This window comes from Haliotis cracherodii, unplaced genomic scaffold (genome assembly GCF_022045235.1).
Source record: "Haliotis cracherodii isolate W230 unplaced genomic scaffold, xgHalCrac1.p SCAF_2, whole genome shotgun sequence".
Classification (NCBI taxonomy): domain Eukaryota; kingdom Metazoa; phylum Mollusca; class Gastropoda; order Lepetellida; family Haliotidae; genus Haliotis; species Haliotis cracherodii.
In genome coordinates this window covers 61,897,759-61,919,774 of record NW_027266275.1, presented here as the reverse complement: position 1 = coordinate 61,919,774, position 22,016 = coordinate 61,897,759, and the positions used below count along the sequence as shown (strand labels likewise).

The following is a 22,016-nucleotide window of genomic DNA, read 5'->3' as shown; positions in this document are numbered from 1 at the left end:
TCGGGATAGACCTTGTTTGAGATATGTTTTCCTCTCAGTTCCAATGAACACTGAGTTATCTGCTGCACGACTATTAGTTTTGCTAGTTAAGGCTTCTTGGTTTAGAGGGAGATCTTTGGACGAGATGGTTCTGAATTTTAGAATGTGTATGAGGGTCGTTTGATTTCGGACCGTTGTTTCTGCAAACTGGGACATCGTCTAGATGGGAGATCTCTTCTGGTGGGCGTGTAGGTGACTGTAACGTAGCTTCAGGTACTTTTGTTACATCGTGAGAGACAACAGATGCGTTGCAACAGGACAACAGAGGATGTCAGTATGTTGTCCCACTAGTACTGTCCAGCGACCTTGCACAATATGGAGTGATCCCACCCCACACCATAACCGATCCGCTGCCAAACCTGTCATGAGGTCTCAGGTTGCCATTGACTTGACGTTAATTTCAGACACGACCACGTCTATCAAAGAAGTGCAAAGAGAACCGGGTCTCCTCTGAAAACATGACACGTGACCAGCGACGATTAACCTTCTTTCGACGTGTTGTACACCATTGACGTCTGTTGGCAAAATGACGACTATAAGGCGATAGTCTTCTAATCGCAGACAGAGTAGCATTGAACGTATTGGCCACCACATGCTGACTTCTGCCAGTTTCCAGCATGCCAGTAGGCCGTAGACGCTCCACGCGTTGCAGACGACGCATTGCTAGTTCATTGACAAACAATGAATGAAATCAAGTAAATCACAACTTTATGATAAGCAGATTCTGTAAGATTGGCTGAAATAAAAGTCCACAGAGATTGATCGCCCTTCCTTGAAGGTGTCAAAATCAGGAATGACACCCTACCCACGTGAATGGTGCTACTGTGTGAGGCACGTGTAAACGATATAGGATGTGGTTTGATATTTACTTTTACAGACATAAACGCTCTTGTAAAGGGTGTTTGTCCTCAGCACCTATCTTTTCTAATACGTGCTATTTACATTTATATTTCATGATCCCCTACTTTTTGTGAAGAGTATAATCAACAACTAGAAATTCAAAGGGGTAAAATTGCATGGGTTAACCTCAGCCTTAAATTATAGTAAGTGAGTATATGGTTTTACGTCGCTTTTGGCAATATTCCAGCAATATATACGGCCATATAGTTCCCAAGTGGGGAATCGAACTCGAGTCTTCAGCGTGACGAGAGAACGCTTTAACCACAAGGCCACCTGCCTTATCTTATAAACTAACAAATGAACGCACCTGATGTCAGTGGGGTTACATGGATACGCCAACTGTTTTAGAGGTACCGGGAAGTCTCAGAGTAGTAAAATAATAATAATAATAATAATAATAATAATAATAATAATAATAAACTTGACTTTTCCCAATAATTTAATATATATTTACTAGTCTCAAAGACTAGAGTAGATGTAGAGTCTAACACCGTTACCGAGCAGGTCGGATTAATCTTTATAAGTTACACATTCTAATTCTAAAATGCCAATCAAAGTTTACACCGTTAAATTTACAGCTGCCTTACAATTTACTATTATATGCAATCTGTTAAAATTTAATATAATTTTGGTTAAACACTATTTAAGAAAAGCCACGCCAAATGCAGCTCTCCGGATTTTCTTTTCAGAACAATCTACTTTATTCCAGCCGTATCCAACAAGTTGTATATTTACTGAGCATGCACCATCAAACAATATATCTATTTTCACTATTAACACAAAAACAATTAATGTTTGGGTATTTTTCCACTAAACATTTTTTTCACAACTGATAACAAACTATTCATTTTGGCCATATTTCTGAACAAACTAAATATTTATAACCTCTTATCTTCACCGAAAATATATATCTCCTCCATTTGTGCAGGGATTTTGGGTAATGATATCTGAAATACAATTTGAAATTTGACAACATTTACAATGTATAAACCTCAAGTCATGCAGACATGTCGGTTGTGTCAAAGAACTGATCTCTCACGGGAAGTTACTTTGTCTTAAAAAAAAAATTGTAGATGGATTGTACGCGAACAGACGGATCCTGTCAAACGGGTTTCACGCTTCTATATCAGACCGGTCTCTATAAGTTACTGAATCCTTTTCACCCGTATCATCATCAGGGCACTCGTACCCCGTGTGCATTTCATACTCATCAGCGTGACGGACACGGTGAACAAGAAAAGACCAATCAGACTATGGTCAATACGTCTGACAAGACACAATTCTGTTCATCAATATCAATCAGATCCCGTCACATTCCCAGGCGCATCTGATTAGATTAGAAAAAAAAACCGTTTTACTCTCATATGGCAATGATGTAGCACCTTATAACGGGTACACGAGAACGCGGCGAACCAGTCTATGTCGGGTGGATCTGCTTTACCTGCTATCGGGGACGTTCTGGGTGAGCGCCCGGTCACGCCACCATCATGTCACCGTATACCACACCTCCGTGGGCTTTCACAGAAGGCTGGCATAATAACATACATCTTGTTGAGAAAGATACTGTATTATTACGCGGAAATGATTTTAAAAACTCGAGAAACCTAGACGTCTTTCATCGAAACACAAGACCGCATCAACACGCCATGGGACCCGGATGGAGGGGCTGAGGCAAGAACTTCAAGTAAGTATTACCTGGGAATTTGTAAGATGTAGTCTGTTACTGGTTCTATGTTATCCTTTTTGGGGGTTATGTGTTTTAGTATGTTGTGTCGGTGTGAATATCAATATCCATTAGACTATATATGTGTGTGTGTACCCGGGTACCCACCCCCTATTATCCGACCCTACCCGGGTACCCACTGTAGATCTCAGGAGATGTCTCAAAATGTCCGATTGGGAACATTTTTAGCATAGCCTTGGCAAAACGTATTTATATACACGTATTAAACAATCTGGTCATTTATACACTGAAGTTGACTTAAGTTTATCTTTATTCAACCATATGAAAAATCAGAAGGAATGGGTGTATAGACAGAATTACCCGTCCGAGCCCGCGCGCGCGCGCGCGTGCGTGTGTGTGTGTGTGTTCGTGTGTGTGTGTGTTCGTGTGTGTGTGTTTGTGTGTGTATCGTCGGAGCAGCTGAAGCTGTTGGAACGAGCACACGATTACTACCAGGAACTGATAAAAATATAAAAAATAAACAAAAAATGGTTATTCGATGGTGATGTATTTGATACGGGTATCATAGTTGTATTTTGGACCTATAGTGTGCAGCGTTTCGGAGACTGTTACAGCCGAGTAACGTTTTGATATATTAGATTAAAGAGATGAAATTTCGTGAACAATATTCATATAATACTTGAAAATACAATTGCAATGCATTCAGTGGGAATGGCGGGAGACGTATGTACATACACGTATCGACAGATTGCGTCGCGTGTATACTGTGCATCTAGCCATTGTTCAGGGGCATATTCATGACGGGTACCTGTTTCATTACATAATTAAAGTCATGTGGTATTTGTTATCACATAGGCGATCTAATGTGTGTAGGAATGTAGCTTATAGGCCCATTACTGACCCCTCTCCCGCCTAAACGACTGCGACGGGTTTCAAATGTTTAGTTACGATCCTTTACTCGTTTATCACCATATACAAAATTAATATTGTTTATACTTTCTATGGAATTTATAACACGTTTATTGGGGAAACCATTTGTAGCGATATCTTCCATTTACATTTGCAGTGACACCGGGAGCAGAACATCTCCGAAACAGCAGAACATCTTCTAAACAGTAAGAGTAAGTAAGAGTAAGTAAGATTAGACCCGTGAAGATCCGGAGTAGGATAGGTCTTCAGAAACCGTTCTTGCCGTAAGAGGCGACTAACGGGATCGGGTGGTCAGGCTCGCTGACTTGGTTGATGCATGTCATCGTATCCCAATGACGTGGATCGATGCTTATGATGTCAATCACTGGAAAGTCTGGTCCAGGCTCGATTATTTACAGAACGCCGTCATACAGCTGGAATATTGCTGAGTGCGGCGCTAAACAACAAACAAACAAACAAAGTAAGAGTATGCAGAGGCGGATCCAGCATTTTTTTTAAAACTGGGTGCGCATACTATCCAAGTCACAAGGGCGCAGTAAACTAGGTGTCTGAAAACAGGGGGTGCGCGTCCCTCTGGATCTGCCAGTGGTACGGCCAGTCTGCCTTAATGACACGTCCCGTACCACAAGCTATAAATAATCATCACATACATGTATACGCATGTAATACATATAATACCTGCTGTATTGTTTCTATCCTGAATAATACGTGCAGGCCTGTCATGTATACTCACCAGTTGAGATAGTATACCTATATCCCCCGGTTGGGAACAAGAAGAGTTAACAGTGATTGGTTGATGTCCTGGTAAGATATAGAGGTTACTGGTTCGGAACGCTGGGATCTCAATACTGTCCACAAATTGTCACGCGAGTCACGATGACAGTTGTTTGCCTGTTTTAGTCAGGCTACGTATTGTGATAGAGGTAATGCTGTTTGTGGTTCGACATGCAGCATATCTCACAACAGAGAGGCTGTCGGTAAAACATGCAAATACCTTCCTAACATGTTACAATTCAATTAATTTTTTAAATCTACCTGTAGATGGCGGTTGATGCATGTTGGTTTAAGTTACATAGTATTGCACTACATACGTGCTTACTCCACGCCGTCCTGCTGAAAAAGCACACAGGAAGTTGTATTTGTTTGTTGCTTCACGCCGCACTCAGCAATATTACAACTATATGACGGAAGCCTGGACCAGACGATCCAGTGATTGATATTGTGAGCGACGATCCACGACGTCAGGATTTGATGACACGCAGTCAACCAAGTCACCGAGCGCCTGACCACCCGATCCATTTGGTCGCTTCCTACGACCTTCATTGGTTGCCTGGGACCTATTCTTGCCCAGAATATCCACGGTGGGAAGTTGTGTGGTATTAAGCATTGTTGAGAATCCTCTGTGTGGACTATATGACATTATAATCTCTGAGAGTTGAAGATTGCACACAGTATCCATGTATTGTCTTGTGTAGATCCCCCGCTGATGAGTGAGATGGCTGCCGTGAAGATGTCGTCCTTGATGTTGTCTGTGGTGGGACTTCTGGTCACCCTCTTCACAGGTGAGGATGAACTGTGTACTCTTACATTGTTTGTTTGTTGTTTAACGCTGCACTCAGCAATATTCCAACTGTATGACGGCGGTATGTAAATAATCGCGTCTGGACCAGACAATCCTGCGATTGACATCATGAGCATCGACCTACGCAATTGGGATACGATGACACGAATCAACAAAGTTAGCGAGTCTTACGCCCCGATCCCGTTACGACAAGCATAGTCACCTTTTAAGGCAAGCGTGGGTTGCTGAAGACCTATTCTAACCCGGATCTTCATGGGTCTCATGGTATATCTAGGGGAGAGAACTGGTAGGACAACGTAGTGAAGTGAGTGGTCTTACTCCGACGGCTTGATAGATGTTCACAAAATCGACCACCGGTTGGTGTAAAGAATAGCATGCAGACCGTTGTGACACGGGTTTGCTGTCTTACATATCTGGAGACAAGCGACACCACTAGGTGAACTATCGTATACAACTAAAAAACAAACGATCCTTATTTTACCTCAATCTCCACACTATGAGCAGTGCTAAAAGCTCTAGGTCAAGCAATCTTACATTTCAAATTAAAGAAACATGAAATGGTGAATCTGGTATTTGTTGAGGTTCTGTACGGAAACTGAAAAGGGAGGGCCCATTATTTTTTTCTCAAGTTATTATACAGGTGGTCGTTTATTTTTTGTTGAAAATATAATAGGTGAGTGAGTGAGTATGGTTTTACGCCGCTTTTAGCAATATTCCAGCAATATCACGGCGGGGGACACCAGAAATGGGCTTCACACATTGTACCGATGTCGGGAATCGAACCCGGATCTTCGGCGTGACGAGCGAACGCTTTAACCACTAGGCTGCCCGACCGCCCGAAAATATAATAGGGCGTGGAGTCATCCCTCAGATGGCAGCCTTACCTTGTCAGTTTGCTGCTTGGGTTTACCTCTTTGGTCATGTGGATAAGAAGCCCGACCTTGGATCAGATGATCCGTGGTTCGAATCCGATCACGACACTCATGTATTCAACTGATTTAGTTCTGGTATTGTAATACGTCTGTCTTGATCTGCGTATGCCGCGCGTTTGTCTACAACCGTCAATTTATTCATATGTCCAGGGTTTAGTGTTAAGTTAAGTATTTGCATATTATACGATACTGTTGGATCAAGTGGAAAGGCAACGGGAGCAACTACTTTGGCTTGAAGAGTCAAGTTTGATCAACACGCCTGACAGTTTGTTCTAGAACGCATTCAATAGTTCAACGCATTCACTGACGGAGACCCGTGAAGATTCGGGTTAGAATAGGTCTTCAGCAACCCATGCTTGCCGTAAAAGGCGACCATGCTTGTCGTAAGAGGCGACTAACGGGATCGGGTGGTCAGGCTCGCTGACTTGGTTGATGCATAGCTTTGTATCCCAATTGCATGGATCGATGCTCATGATACCAATCACTGGATTGTCTAGTCCCGACTTGATTATTTACAGACCGCCGTCATACAGCTCGAATATTGCTGAGTGCGGCGTTAAACAACAAACAAACAAACACTGACGGCTGTGATGGCGCTATGCAGGAGCCAAAGTAATACTGTTAAGACATTTTGTCGGCAGTATTGTAAGTAATTGTATGTATTTTAACAGAAATGTCAATGTTCGTCCCGTAGTGTCCTGTCATGGAGAGTTTCGTCGAGTGTGCTACATGACCAACTGGTCACAGAATCGTCCAGGAGACGCTCGCTTCACTGTCGCCAACATCACCGACGTCTCCCTCTGCACTCACATCATCATAGCCTTCGCTCAAGTCAACGACAGTGGTAACACTCTGGCACCATATGAATGGAATGACGACACACCCGACGGTGAGTTTCGTTCACTGCCTTAGTTAAGTATTGATCTACATCAAGTAATATCACAATACATATAAAACGTTTTATCACAGAACAGCAGTGTTTCTTGAGGAAGTTCTGTATATATCGCTGTAACTATTAGGCTCTAAAATATTGGACCGCCTCCTTGGTCTAGAGGTAGAGCGTCCGCCCGGAGAGTGGAAGGTCCGATGTTCGATTCCCGGCCGCGTCATACCAAAAGACGTAAAAGGATGGTACTTGTTGTTACCCTGTCTGACGCTCGGCATTAAGGGGCTCAAACAAGGACTGTTCTGCTCGGAGTCAGTAAACTGTGTCTGAGTGGGGTATTCATATTAAACTGCGGCATGGTATCTCAGTGGGCTAGCGCTATAAATCGGCATCAATCCGCACTAGTTCAAGCAGCCACACTCACATGTACACACACAGGTGCATGCACGTCGCTATATAAGTGCGATAATCTTGGACGTGACTTTAAAAACCATTTCACCTCACCCCACCTCAACTCAACTCACCTCTAAACTATTGAAATGTTACATATTGTTTCTATTATTGTATTCATAAGAGCCGTATGTATATATTCAATCAAAGATCAAATTGTAGTGATTTCATAGCATATGTCACAAACATCTGTTTCAAGGGACATACGCGCAGGTGTCCAAGCTACGGGATTCGAACCCCGGTCTGAGGGTGTTACTGGCCGTGGGCGGGCAGACACATGGCTCCGCCCCCTTCGTGGCGGTAGTGAGTGATGGGGACAGGATTAACACGTTCTGTGACAACGTCATTAGCTACATCAGGAGGATCAACTTCGACGGCGTGGATATAGCTTGGGTGTGGCCTGCTCGGGGAGGCAGTGGGCCTGCCGATAAACAACGCTACACGATACTTATACAGGTAAACAACGCTATACAACATTTATACAGGTAACGCTACACAATACTTATACAGGTAAACAACGCTACACAACATTTATGCAGGTAAACAACGCTACACAATACTTATACAGGTAAACAACACTACACAACATTTATACAGGTAAACAACGCTACACAATACTTATACAGGTAAACAACGCTACACAACACTTATACAGGTAAACACCGCTACACAACATATGTACAGGTAAACAACGCTTCACAATACTTATACAGGTAAACAACGCTACACAACATATGTACAGGTAAACAACGCTTCACAATACTTATACAGGTAAACAACGCTACACAACATTTATACAGGTAAACCACGCTACACAATACTTATACAGGTAAACCACGCTACACAACATTTATACAGGTAAACAACGCTTCACAATACTTATACAGGTAAACAGCGCTACACAACATTTATACAGGTAAACAACGCTACACAATACATATACAGGTAAACCATGCTACACAACATTTATACAGGTAAACAACGCTACACAATACTTATACAGGTAAACAACGCTACACAATACTTATACAGGTAAACCACGCTACACAACATTTATACAGGTAAACAACGCAACACAATACTTATACAGGTAAACCATGCTACACAACATTTATACAGGTAAACAACGCTACACAATACTTATACAGGTAAACAACGCTACACAATACTTATACAGGTAAACCACGCTACACAACATTTATACAGGTAAACAACGCTACACAATACTTATACAGGTAAACAACGCTACACAATACTTATACAGGTAAACATCTCCGCACAATACTAAGACAGGTAAATAACTGAATTGTTTGATAGGCATTACATGTACAGTAAACTACAGTTATAACGAACTCAAAGGGACTACTAATTTAAGTTCGTTATAACCGTAGTTCGTTATAAGTACATATACAGCATGACTACAGCAAGTAGTCGGGACCAAAAAGTAAGTTCGTTACCTTCAGTTCGTTACAAACGTGTTCGTTATAACCGTAGTTTACTGTACTTAGAAGTTGACAGATGACAAAGGGGACACAATTTATGGATAACAACTTCTTTAATACTGTAAGGGTGAAGTTTCGGTATAGATCCTTGTACCGTTGTCAAGCAAGACTGAATGAGGCACATGGTACTGAATAACAGAGAGGATAAACAGTAACAACAATTGCATACATGAGTGGGATAACAGAGTAGGTAATGACAACAGAAGGATAATACCGTCACAACACGATGGACAGAGAGCCCATAGGTGGAAGCCAACGGGACATGAAGCCAATTAAACAGGATAAGTTTGCATAGGTGTGGTGATTATTGCTTAATGAGTTCATAGTAGGCCTTTGTCAGGTAAATAACGCCACACAACACTAATACAGGTAAATAACGCAACACCACTAATACAGGTAAATAACGCCACACAACACTTATACAAGTCAGCAGCGATACACAATAATTGGTTGGTTGGTTGGTTGGTTTGTTGTTTAACGCCGCACCGTCAGCAATATTCCAGCTATATGACGGCGGTCTGTAAATAATCGAGTCTGGACCAGACAATCCAGTGATTGATATGACCATCGATCCACGCCATTGGGATCGATGGCATGCATCAACCATGTCAGCGAGCCTGCCCACCCGATCCCGTTAGTCGCCTTTTACGACAAGCATAGTCACCTTTTACGGCAAGCATGGGTTGCTGAAGACCTATTCTACCCCGGAATCTTCACGGGTCGATACACAATAATTAAACAGGTAACATAAGCAACACTTCACAACACTTATACATGTAAACAACGCAACACAACACTCATACCAAACACAACAACAACCTATTTACAGGTAAACTACACTGAGTTTCCGTTAGATCTACCTCTATGCTTACTGGGACTCGAGTAGCCCATGGCTGTCACCCTTATCTGAATGATTCCACTGATTCGCCACCAGTGTTATGAACACTGTTCATTTGTCTGTCAACCGAACCCACTTGTTTATTACGAGAGCCAGTACTCGCAGACGAGTGTTCGCTTTGCTGTTTCGTTGTATCATATTAGCTGATATACGACTTACTTGTGACAAATCCTCCTTCGTGTTCAGGTGTGCCAGTCGCACCCTGAGTGCTAAACTTATTCCCGCCATTCACCATTACATAGGACAAACTTGTGGAACGGGCTCCTGAATAAAATGTCCACGGAATGTTTCGATATGAAAAGCAGAGGTGCAATGATAAAAGATTCGGTTTTTTTGTCAGAGTCTTCGGAACAAGATCAACACCGAAGCAAGCCGGACTGGCCTCCCGCGTCTTCTCCTCACTGTTGCTGTCGCCGCCTCGCGGGACATCGTCGACGATGGATACGAGGTTTATTCGATTTCCCAGTTAGTTTCTTTTTAAGCCTTTTTATCATTTCACATTTAAAGTAGAATTATACTGCTGTATATATATAAGGTTCTCGAGAGTAGTACTATAGCAGAGGCCAGTAAGTCGGTACTACATCATTCAGAGCTGTGGATTTCCTGAACGTGATGACCTATGACCTGGACGCCACCCGCGGATCACGTCTCCTCCACCATGCCCCCCTCTCCAGCCGGCCTGGGGACTCGGAAGAAGACCGGAAGTACAGCGTGGTATGTTGCAGAATGACTTTGTCTGATCTAAAAGTAGTCCATTTTCTCGAGGCAAGGGAGCTAACTGGATACAAGCGTCAACTTGTCTTTTGTGGTCACATCCCTTGGCTTGGGAAGATATGATAGTTGCCCGTTTATAGAACTGGGAGGAACCGGAAGTAGTAGTAGTAAGTAGGTAACATGCTTGGTGTGCATCGGACGCTGTTCGAGGGTGTACGTCTCTCTCTCTCTCTCTCTCTCTCTCTCTCTCTCTCTCTCTCTCTCTCTCTCTCTCTCTCTCTCTCTCTCTCCTATTCGGAGTGGGGCGGTCGGGTAGCCTAGTGGTTAAAGCGTTGGATCGTCACGCCGAAGACCCGGGTTCGATTCCCGACATGGGTACAATGTGTGAAGCCCATTTCTGGTGTCCCCCGCCGTGATATTGATGGAATATTGCTAAAAGCGGCGTAAAACCATACTCACTCACTCTCTCTCTCTCGGAGTGTGTGTCTGTATGAGAGAGAGAGAGAGAGAGAGAGAGAGAGAGAGAGAGAGAGAGAGAGAGAGAGAGAGAGAGAGAGAGAGTACATGGACCATTTCTTCATCAACGTTCCCTTATCCGCGATTCTCTTGTGATTGATGAAAGGGTGTTATCGGAAGACTCACGTAGATCATTTCCGACTCACGTCATGAACATGTTTATGGACACGCCTACTTCATATAACTCTAGTCAATGAATGTGGGAATGAATGCTTCAAATACTTTTACTCAGTGTATATCTTGTCTCAAGTGTTCAAGCACGGTGTTTCAGCGCTACAGCATCAACTACTGGGCGAACAAGGGCGCCCCGCGGCACAAGCTGGTGGTGGGAATCCCCTTCTACGGCAGGTACCACGTGCTCCTCAGTCAGCACCTCACCTCCCTGTACGACCCGGGGAACGGAACCACCGGCTTCTACCCCTACTACCAGGTAGACGCACTGATCACGGCTTCGGGTAGACGGGGTGGGGAGGGGCCGAGCAGGGACCAACCATTAAATATCTATATAATACCTCACAGCACCTAAGGGACCGACCGGGGATCAGAAACAATATTTTTGAAGCAAATGCAAAACTATTTGTTATAGTAGTGTTGGGACAAGAAAAAATCACAATAAACTAAGCAACCCCTGCCCCTAAAAAAAACAAAACAAACAAACAAATAAACCTAAAACAACAACAACAAAACAAACAACAAATGGTCGGTGTTGTGAGGAATACTAGTAGTTATATTGGTATGTACAAATTTCAGATCTAATCCAGTTTACAAATTACTACGACAGTCGTGTATATGGATGATTATTCGCATTTGAAGACGTTTCCGAAGATGTATCCGTTCAGTTCATATGAATTTAATCACTGGATGGTCTGGTCCAGATTCGATTATATACAGACCGCCGCCATATTCATATGAATTTATTCTGTTACTCTCCATCAATGGCTAATTTCAAGGACAATGTCCAGAGAGATATTTAAGTATTTAGAGTTTTGTTTGTAAAGTTAGTTATTCATGTTGACAGATCTGCCAGTTTGTCCGAAGTTCCAACTGGACACGTGTTTATGACGATGTCAGCGATGTTCCTGCCATCTACAGCCGCGAGCAGTGGATTGGGTACGACGACCTCCAAAGTTTGGAGAAAAAGGTTCGATCCTGAAATGGCTGCAACAAACATCCGTTATGGAAAGATAAATAATCCTCCACGGAGCAGATGTTTCATGACCTGTAGTGAGTGAGTGAGTGAGTTAAAATTTAACGTCACATCGACAATATTCCAGTCATATCGTGACGAGAATATATGCATTAATAATACATATCTTTACGCTTAATAAAAACGTGTCATCGATTGACAGTACAACAATTCGAATGTCACAGATTCGATATAAAACTACACTGTTGTACTGTAGTTGAAAACTTTAAAAAATAAATTATCAGTAAACAATACAATTTAAAAGGGTTATAGATCGCCAGCAACTGAAGGCAGATCATCACAGTGGGGATCATGGGGACTTACAGTACATCGCTACCTGCATCGACCCCAGCGGGATTTAAAACATCACTTCAGTTGTTGGCGATGATTGACAGATTTAGCCAAGTATTTAAACAGTACACATTCTACGATTAAAAACGTGGCAGTAAAACATATACTTTGAATGACGTGGTCTCATGATCTGTAACGCCCTATACATTGCATTGATCTACTGCCCGTTCCATCATGGCCTCGTACATGTTTGAGGAGCAGTGAGTCAGTGTGTCTCTCCTTCCAGGCTCTCTACATCCGCCAGCAGCAGCTAGGGGGCGCTATGCTCTGGGAGATGGGACAGGATGATTTTGGCGGGAAGTTCTGTGGGCAGGGCAGATATCCTCTGTTGTCCAAAGTGAGGGATGTTCTTACTGCATCCAAAGGTTAGTGACATACGAGAGCTTAGTCTTGAAGGAGTATAACAGTACTGTGTATGGGAGATACATCGAGACAAAATACATGTGCTGTTGACGTTAACATAGACGTATGTCAACACCAGCACATGATGAATGTCGTTTGACATACATTCCTCTATATTCACTCCATTAGGATTCAAGGGCAAAAAAGTCAACAGCATCCAGATTTTGTCCTAAGAGTCAATTAAAATGAGAAACAATTTTTGGTACAATGTTTGTTTGTTGTTTAACGCCGCCCTGGGCAATAGTCCAGCTATATGACGGCGGTCTGTAAATAAGCGAGTCTGGACTAGACAATCCAGTGATTGGCATCACGCAACCACGCAATCTACGCAACTGACCGCCCGATCCCGTTCGTCGCCTCTCACTACATCATAGTCGCTGTTTACGGCAAGCATGGGTTGCTGAAGACCTATTCTACCCCAGTTCTTCACGGGTGTTGTTCAATGTGTGACTCGCCATCGTACCCGACGGCGGAGAGTTCTGCTCATGCTATCAACCACTAGTTTGCCTGACCACACCTGATTATGTACAGAAAATGCAAAGTTGATTACTGTGCCGCAAAACAACATTCATTCGGACATCTCGGTTCTTTTGATAACCACGTTAGAAATCGTGATTATGTTCACCAACACCATTTTCCTGTTGCCAGGTGACTGTCAGCCTGGGACCTTCGGGCGACTGAGTGAGCCTGGCTGCACCCCCTGCCCTAGAGGGTCTTACCAGCCCCGGGGACAGAGGACCGAGTGCCTACGGTGCCCCACGGGGACCAACACCAGCAGGGAGGGCGCGAGAGACCGGTACTTCTGTGTTGGTAATGTACTAGACTAACATCTAGTCTCTGAAATGAATACACACACAAAAAACAGTTGTTAAATTATAGTTATGAAATATAATAAAAAGGAGTCTAGAAACTTTCTTCATTTTCAGATACTGCAGTAATCTAGACTTGCCAAATATTACAGACTTGCATGGGCTGTATTGGATATATTTGTTTCGGGATCTGTATGGCTAATACGGCTAGTAACACATGAATACGTACGTCGTACGTCTACATGCATAGATTCCACTTCTGCAAAGAAAATTGGAAAGATTCCTATCATCAAATACAGATGTGTTTTAACAGGAGCGACGTAATCGTTTTGGTGTTATAATAAAAGAAGTTTATGATATTCCTTGTCATACTTTAAGAGATTCTGGTTGTAATAACTCGGAAAGATAACACTTAAAGCTGATTAGGTTTAGCATAATCCTATCATATCCAGCAATTTTGAAAGAAAGGGGTCCAAAATTTCAAAATCCTCTCTGTTAAGTTTACCGCCTACAACATACATTAGGGGGGGGGGGGGGGGGGTGCATGCATCACGGTTGCTGCTCCGTTACCACGTTAGTGTGAACCACCAGCACGGACATGCTGCGGGCAGGCCAAGTGTCATAACAAGTGTCAATGTAGCACTCGTATAGTGAGTATGGTTTTACGCTGCTTTAAGCAATATTCCAGCAATATCACGTCGTGGAACACCAGAAATGGGTTTCACACATTGTACCTATGAGGGGAATCGAACCCTTGTCTTCGGCGTGACGAGCGAACGCTTTAACCACTAGGCTAGGACTCGAAAAAGAAGTAATGATTTGTTGTATCATCTTGGTATACACCCCAGTGATGTGTAGTTCCTGTGTTCCAGACTCCTGTTCTGTGGGCCATGAATACAGCTATGTTGAGAAGAAATGTGTCAAGTGTCCTCTGGGATTCACGCGCCCCGACCTGTCGTCTGCTTACTGTGTCAAATGTCCAGCTGGCCACATCACCATGACAACTGGCAGTGTCACCTGTGTTCCTCTACCCGGTACGCCACACATATTTCACTTTTAATTTATTTACCGTTATCTGTTGTAACATGCGTGACTCCGTAGCTTTTCCGAAGGGGGGTCATATCCTACTTGTCATGTCATAAGAGGCGACTGGGTGGTCAGGCTCGCCGGCTTGGTTGATGCATGTCAGCATAACCCATTTGCGTGGTTCGATGCTCATGATGTCAATCACTCGATTGTTTAGTTCAGACGTAATTATTTCCAGACCGCCGTCATATTGCTGGAATATTGCTGAGTCCGGCGTTAAACGACAAACGAACAAACGTTTGTCATTGTCTGAATCGCCCGTAAAATACCCGTGTACTCGTATTTGTCGTCAGTAATGACGAATGATAGCGCTTGAAGTACGAATCTAAATAAAGGTTTGGAAAATTCGCATCTGTACACATGCGCAGTACGCTGTGTCTGCTTGTACTAGTGCCGACTAAATGGTTTTGTTTTTTAGTCCTAGCCCACTGATATACCATGCCGCAGTTTAACATGAATTTCCCACTCACACACAGTATACTGACTCCGAGCCGACCAGTCCTTGTTTTATCCCCTTAATGCCGAGCGGCAGGGTAAAAAAAACTATCATCTTTTAACGCCTTTTGGTATGACGCGGAACACTAGAACAAGGGCACGTGAGCTCTCGACTGTAAAATACCGGGGAGTAGGGCCTCTCCTGCAACCAGTCAATACAGCTGGTAAGTGAACATGAATTGGGTTTGACGCCGGGTTCAACAGTAAATCACGTTAAATCACGGATTTAGGAGAGAAGCTTAAAGAAACGTAGATCGTAGATGCATACCACGCACGAGCAAAGATATGTTGTTAACCAGAGATTAACCTTGTTATCAGGATGAATAGTGGTCCCTTTCAACGACCCTCTGTTGTGGGCGTTAAAGGGACGCAACTCTTCACAGCGTGTAGCTGCGTTGACCGTGTCCTCGTGATCCTCGTTTAATATATGTTTCTCTATAAGTCAGCTCTGGAGGCAACGGGTCATTTCCTGAGAAAAGTCTTATTTACGATGGAGGTTTTAAAGCGCACTTCTAAATCTCGGATTAGCTATGAATCCTAAAATATGTTTAAATCTATACACCAGTCTCCTCCTTTATCCCTTATGACATGTAATAATTCCTGATACTGCGGCGCCTTAAACAACTGGACGAAATCCCAATACATACTGTACAGGAGAGAGATAGCGGCTCCAACACCACCTGTATATTGGCAGTAGGGGCCGTATCCCAGTTATCTTCATCCATTTCTACCCAATGTCTTGTAAGGAAGTTGGGACTCCGTATATCGATGAAACATCCCACTGACGGTGTATTGGTCGTTGTAGAGGGAGTTCCTGTCCAGGAGGTTCTAATGACGATGTACCACATGACGCTGAAATTCAACACGACGACGTGTGACAGCAGTGACATCATCAATGCAGCCATCGCCTCCGGGATACACAGAGTGATGGCCGGCGCGAGTCACACGTGGAGCAAGCTGTGTCACCAGGGGTGCGGTAACGTTAAGACGGTGCGCGTTGAGGGGTGCGACGGAGGGGAGAGGAGGCGGAGACAGGCAGGGGAGACGCGCCACACCCAGCTCACAGTTAGGGTTGTGCTGGAAAATGTGCCGTGAGTAGTCCTCCCATTTATCGAAAAGTCCGGGACGCCCCTTAAAAGACTAAAAATTCTATTAATCCTATCAATGTATTGGCATCTACGGGTATTAATTGCCATTTTGACTCTTTCTCACCCATTATGAATTCGCGTTTCTTTCATCTCCCCGAGGCAAGGGCGTTAAGTGAATATAACAGTTCAGTTTCCACTAGGGCTGGGACGGGTAACTCGGGTACCCGGGTCGGGTGGGTACTGAGTAGGACCCGGGTACCCACAGGACTACCCGGACCCGTAGTTAGTCACGTGATATATTGTTTAATGACAAAAATTATTCGGAACTCTATGGTTACACTACAAGTCACTAATGTTCGCATTTCTTTCTGACTATGCACCCATTCCTTCTGATTTTTCATATGGTTGAATGAAAATATAACTTAATTCAGCTTCAGTGTATGAATGACCAGATTGTTTTATACATGTACCTAATAAATACGTTTTGACAGGGCTATGCTAAAAATGTTCCAAATCGGACATTTTGAGACATCTCCTGAGACCTACAGTGGGTATCCCGGTAGTACATTTGGACTCGTCCCAGCCCTAGTTTCTACCCTTGCTGAACTTTGCAGGAATTTCCAGGCTCGATCGTAATGGCACCAGTGGCTATTCAGAGTTATGTCGGTTCTATGTCCTCCTATTGACCAATCAGGTTCCCTTGTCTCGGGGAGATGCGTTTCTTTTGAACATCAATATATAATCGCGAAAAAATATGTGCTAGCGATGAGGGTTATGTTCCAATTTTGCTGTAGAAATACATAAAAATAGAACATTTGCCTTTTCTTGTAAAAGACACATCTCATCTTTGCACCACTCTTGAAAATATCAACTTTTTCAAATCACTCTTTAAAAGACCCTCTATAAAGCTCACCGTCACATCTTGTTTCTTCTGTGTTTCACACGGTCAGTGAGGAGTTGACGTCAGTGCCCAACGCTCACGGCGTCATCGTGACGCGCACCACTGACAGTGTACTCACAGAGATGTTCTTTGACAAAGAGATCTTCTCAAGTCTGGTGAGTGACAGTGCTCACAGTTCACGTCCTGTGCATAGAGGATCACAGCAACAAGTGAGTGAGTGAGTGAGTATGGTTTTACGCCGCTTTTAGCAATATTCCGGCAATATCACGGCGGGGGACACCAGAAATGGGCTTCATTCATTGTACCCATGTCGGGAATCGAACCCGGGTCTTCGGCGTGACGAGCTAACGCTTAAAACCACTGGGCTACCCGACCGCCCCCATAGCAACAAAGAAAGATAACTATGCTATAGTGTGCCTTGCTAAATGGGCCTCACAGTATGGGCATTTGTGAATGGCAGCCTGTTTGGCACACTTATAATGTTCCAGAAAAAGTCTTATAATGTTCCACTATTCAGTCAGTCGACTGTTTCAGGCGGAGTACGGCATTCATTACGTGGAGCTGACTGGGAGGCTGGTGGAGAAGCTATGCACTCATACAGGACACATGTTTCAAGATGGCAATTGTGGTGAGCTCCCAACATTGCAATCATTTGAGATGAGTGAGTGAATGAGTATGGTTTTAAGCCGCTTTTAGCAATACCCAAGCAATATCACTAGAAATGGGCTTCACACTGTACCGATTGAGGGAATCGAACCGGGTCTTCGGCGTGACGAGCGAACGCTTTAGCCACGAGACTACCCGATCGTTCCAATTTGGCATGATCAAATTAGTAGTTGAAAATGAAAATAGACGGAAAAGTACTTTAGGATCTTCCTTTTACTGCTGAGGTAATTGGTAACAAACGCCGAAGAAGAAACATTTCGGAAATATAATACAAACGTATCAAGTTAGGAACAAAACAATATGAATGACATTTGTTTTGGAAACTTATCGAACCGAAAGATTTTATTTGAAATATTTTACAGTCTGGTATAATGCATCTGTACAACATAATAATTATTTTTGGCATTTGTTAATAGTCCCATGCCCCGCCGGGAGTTACGCACAGGCAACACCTCGAAGGTGTATCGTGTGTCCAGTGGGGACGTACCAAGACAAGATGGCGCAGACGAAATGTCAGGAGTGCGCAGGTCCAATGATGACTTCCGGTACTGGCTCAAGATCTCCTCAGCAGTGCCTCTGTGAGTAATCAAGTGGACTTTTTATTGTTTGTTTGTTGTTTAACACCGCACTGTGCAATACTTCAGCTATATGACGGCGGTCTGTTTATAATCAATTCTGGGCCAGACAATCAAGTGATTGACATCATGAACATCGATCCACGCATTAACCTATACGCTACCACACTTTGAATCATGATTGAGATAAGATTGATAACTCTGAGTTGTCACGTGCGTTCGTCGTGATTTGTGTAATCAGACGGTTGAATCATATACTGCCGTTCTAATTCAAAAATAGATGCAAATAACTTGAAAAATATCCCCCGCGTTAAATTTAAAGTGCACCATGTATCCTTGGTGCATGTCGAATCGGGAGGACTTCATGCGACTTTATGCGAAACCCTTCATAAATTTATATACTTACTGACTCTTTGTTTACAGCTCCCTGTGACGTCGATCCAAAATACTGCGAGAACAACGGACAGTGTGTATGGAAGTCGGAGTCCCTTAAAGTCTTCTGTCAGTGTGCGGAGCCGTACTACGGCGAGCGTTGTGATATCCATGCGGGTAAATAAACAACTAAACCTGAACAGTTAAAGGATGTTGAATAATATTCGAATGATTTCATCTGCGACTAAATATACAAATATTAGACTGATCTAATATCCGAACGCTATGCAATGCTTGTATGGACACGTCTTCCCGGGGAAGTGGAGGTAAATTGTTTGATAGGCATTACTTAGAAGTTGACGGATGACAAAGTAGACACAAGTTGTGGATAACAACTTCTTTCATTACTGCAAAGCCGATCTGGGCTGGAATTTTGGGGCTCGATCATAGCGTAGCCATTACGATTTATATCCCTTCTATGTGGTTCCTACTGACCAATCAGATTCAACCTCTCAGATCACTTGCATTTGCTTCAAACAAAGTGGCGGCGACCAGTCAAGGCGTTCTCATCGATAATAAAGATCTTTTCTGTTATAAAACGGATTTTAGCTTGCGAAGTGCGTCATATCCCCTTAATTTAAACATAAAAAGATTTGGCAAATATGTGTCGACGCCCAGGTGACACATGCTCTGCAAATCGTGCAATCGAAAGAATTCGAAACGGCAGTTGCCATGTTGGTTATGAACCGGGTTTGGATAAGGTTATGGGATTTTGATTGGACTATGCATAGACTCGTTAGTCCAGTCAAAATATAACACATAATTCCAGCTTAGTTTCACAAAGATGGAAACTAGACTTTTAATGTCAGTTGCCTCGGGAAGATGGTATAGAATATATATTTATAATAATAAATTATGAGGAACAACGTGCAAGCTGGTAATATCCAATATTTTATTGGGACGGAGATGCCGATAACTGAAATATAGGTACGAGTGAAGCATACTTAGAAATACATCTGAGTATTGAATGGATACTGTTACAGAACGCCAGGCACGGGACGTGACGACCGTGGTGGGGGGCGTGGTCGGAGGGCTGGGGTCTCTCATTGTTATCGGTATCGTCATGGTGACCTGCTGTGTGTGCTACAAGTAAGTATACATACAGTACACTTGGCGTTATTTGATGTCTTACGTTCATCCTCAAAACGACCGCCTCCGTGGTCAGCGTCCGCCCGGAGAGCGGAAGGTCCGGGGTTCGATCCCCGGTCGCGTCTTTCCAAAAGACGTTAAAAGATGGAACTTGTTGTTACCCTGTCTGGCGCTCGGCATTACGGGGCTAAAACAAGGACTAGTCGTCTCGGAGTCAGTATACTGTGTCTGAGGGGCATATTCTTCTTAAACTGCGATCTCAGTGAGCTAGCACTATAAATCGGCATCAGTCCGGACTAGCACAAGCAGCCACACACACACACGTGCATGCTCGTCGCTTTATAAGTGCAATAATCTTGGATGCGACGTCATCCTCAAAACGGGAAACAAGTGTACAACACTAAATAGCAATGTGCCTATTGATAAGGACTTAGCTTATTGAGCTAGGTTTTATGCGGGTTTGATAAGTAATTCAAGAACATCAAGGAGTATTAACTAAATGTGTAGGGAGAGCACAATAGATGTGGCGCTAATGTCGGTTGGTGCCAGTGGGTCCTGAACATAACCTTACGCCACTTTGGTTAAACTCACAATGATCACAATCGGTGAAAATTTTGGTTAAGAATCCTGATCCTGACACGACATTTTAACATTTTTTTGTTTTTAAATAAAATGTACATTCCTTAATTTTGAAGTCAAAGAAGCGATGGCGGCTGTGATTCGTTCTTGTGTTTATCCTAATGGCCTTACCGTATCCTTAACATGTGTCCTATGTCCAGACGTCGGACGAAGGCCAGGAAGCCATCAGCACCAAACGACTACTACAACGACGACCTCTTCTACGTCACGGGTGTCATGTCCGGCGACTTCTTACCCACGCCCACCGTCATCGCTGCCGACCCCTACTACGTTGAGAACCCTTTTCTAGCATCCGACACTGGTCGAAGTCGTGGTGTCGGACCTGGGACGCTCACAACGCCGTCCGTCATTCTACTAGACTCGACGCCTGACGTCACTGATACGACGGCTCAAACTACTCCGTCGACTGCAACTGATGTTCCACAAACAGATGTCAAGAACACGAAACCCGTCCAATCTGATGTTGGTGAGGTTCAAGCTACTACTGTCGTCGGCGACGTCGCTGTAGTGTCTCATGTTGTTGCAGATGCTGGCACTGGGGAACAGGGAGACAAACCCACGTCTGAAACTGACAAACTAATGATGAGGATGTAATTACCACATTTAAAAAATTACCAGGAAGGATACATTTAGACAACCAAAGACAGACGCTTGCTACAACTTGCCTTGTTACAGAAACTAGATGTGTCCAAAGAAGGCTTTACGAGACATTCATTTCGTTAAAACTATTGACACGTTTTTTAATTACTTCATTATTAAAATCATATCGTTTTCAGATTGTAGTTTGTACGTTATAGTTAGGAGAAACGGGAGACTGACAAGAAAGCTATCATAACTCATTCAAACTATTAAGGAAACATAACGCGTTAATCATTTTAGTTAATTATTCCACACTGAGCAGGGCACGGTCGAAATGAGACCATATCATGTACAGCCGACGAGGAGAAACTGATAATCTCTGATTATACTTGTGACAATATCAACATTGTTCTTTTAGTTATGATAGTCTTCCAAAAAATGTCTTCTTCGAGAGGCATTTAGAAATTGGAGTAAAAAGTTATAAGATATAAGATATAAGATAAGATAAAATATATGGATGAACAACTTCTTTATTACAATTAGGAGTGACGTTTTGGTGTCGGTACTAACACTTGCTTGATAAAGGTGAAAGAACCTACACCGAAACGTCCCTCCTAATTGTAATAAAGAAGATGTTCATCCATATATCTTATCCTTACATTCCAAAAAAAATGGTCAAATAATA

General features: G+C 43.3%; 1 protein-coding gene across 4 annotated transcripts; it reads left to right on the top strand.

The window, feature by feature from the left end:
• The first annotated feature begins 2,423 nt into the window (after positions 1 to 2,423).
• LOC139469381 (chitotriosidase-1-like) lies at positions 2,424 to 21,482 on the top strand. 4 transcript variants are annotated; one of them, XM_071251542.1, is made up of 19 exons: positions 2,424 to 2,623; positions 3,690 to 3,738; positions 5,029 to 5,115; positions 6,762 to 6,956; positions 7,603 to 7,859; positions 10,144 to 10,268; positions 10,394 to 10,517; positions 11,305 to 11,463; positions 12,052 to 12,174; positions 12,797 to 12,935; positions 13,621 to 13,782; positions 14,654 to 14,815; positions 16,168 to 16,453; positions 17,401 to 17,506; positions 17,886 to 17,979; positions 18,434 to 18,595; positions 19,016 to 19,141; positions 20,008 to 20,113; positions 20,893 to 21,482. In XM_071251542.1, exons 3-19 carry the CDS (start codon positions 5,040 to 5,042, stop codon positions 21,344 to 21,346), a joined length of 2,856 nt encoding a protein of 951 aa, XP_071107643.1. In that variant the 5' UTR covers positions 2,424 to 2,623; positions 3,690 to 3,738; positions 5,029 to 5,039; the 3' UTR covers positions 21,347 to 21,482. The 4 variants fall into 4 exon arrangements, with proteins under 4 accessions (XP_071107643.1, XP_071107641.1, XP_071107642.1 ...); XM_071251540.1 differs by having other exon boundaries at positions 3,690 to 3,744; XM_071251541.1 differs by having other exon boundaries at positions 3,690 to 3,754.
• Positions 21,483 to 22,016: the final 534 nt, after the last annotated feature.

Bases quoted from the DNA above. Each gene is read 5' to 3' on its own strand.
- LOC139469381 (XM_071251542.1), top strand. From the start codon at position 5,040: ATGAGTGAGATGGCTGCCGTGAAGATGTCGTCCTTGATGTTGTCTGTG. The intron at 12,936-13,620 runs GTTAGTGACATA...TCCTGTTGCCAG, and splicing joins TGTTCTTACTGCATCCAAAG to GTGACTGTCAGCCTGGGACC. The intron at 18,596-19,015 runs GTGAGTAATCAA...CTTTGTTTACAG, and splicing joins ATCTCCTCAGCAGTGCCTCT to CTCCCTGTGACGTCGATCCA.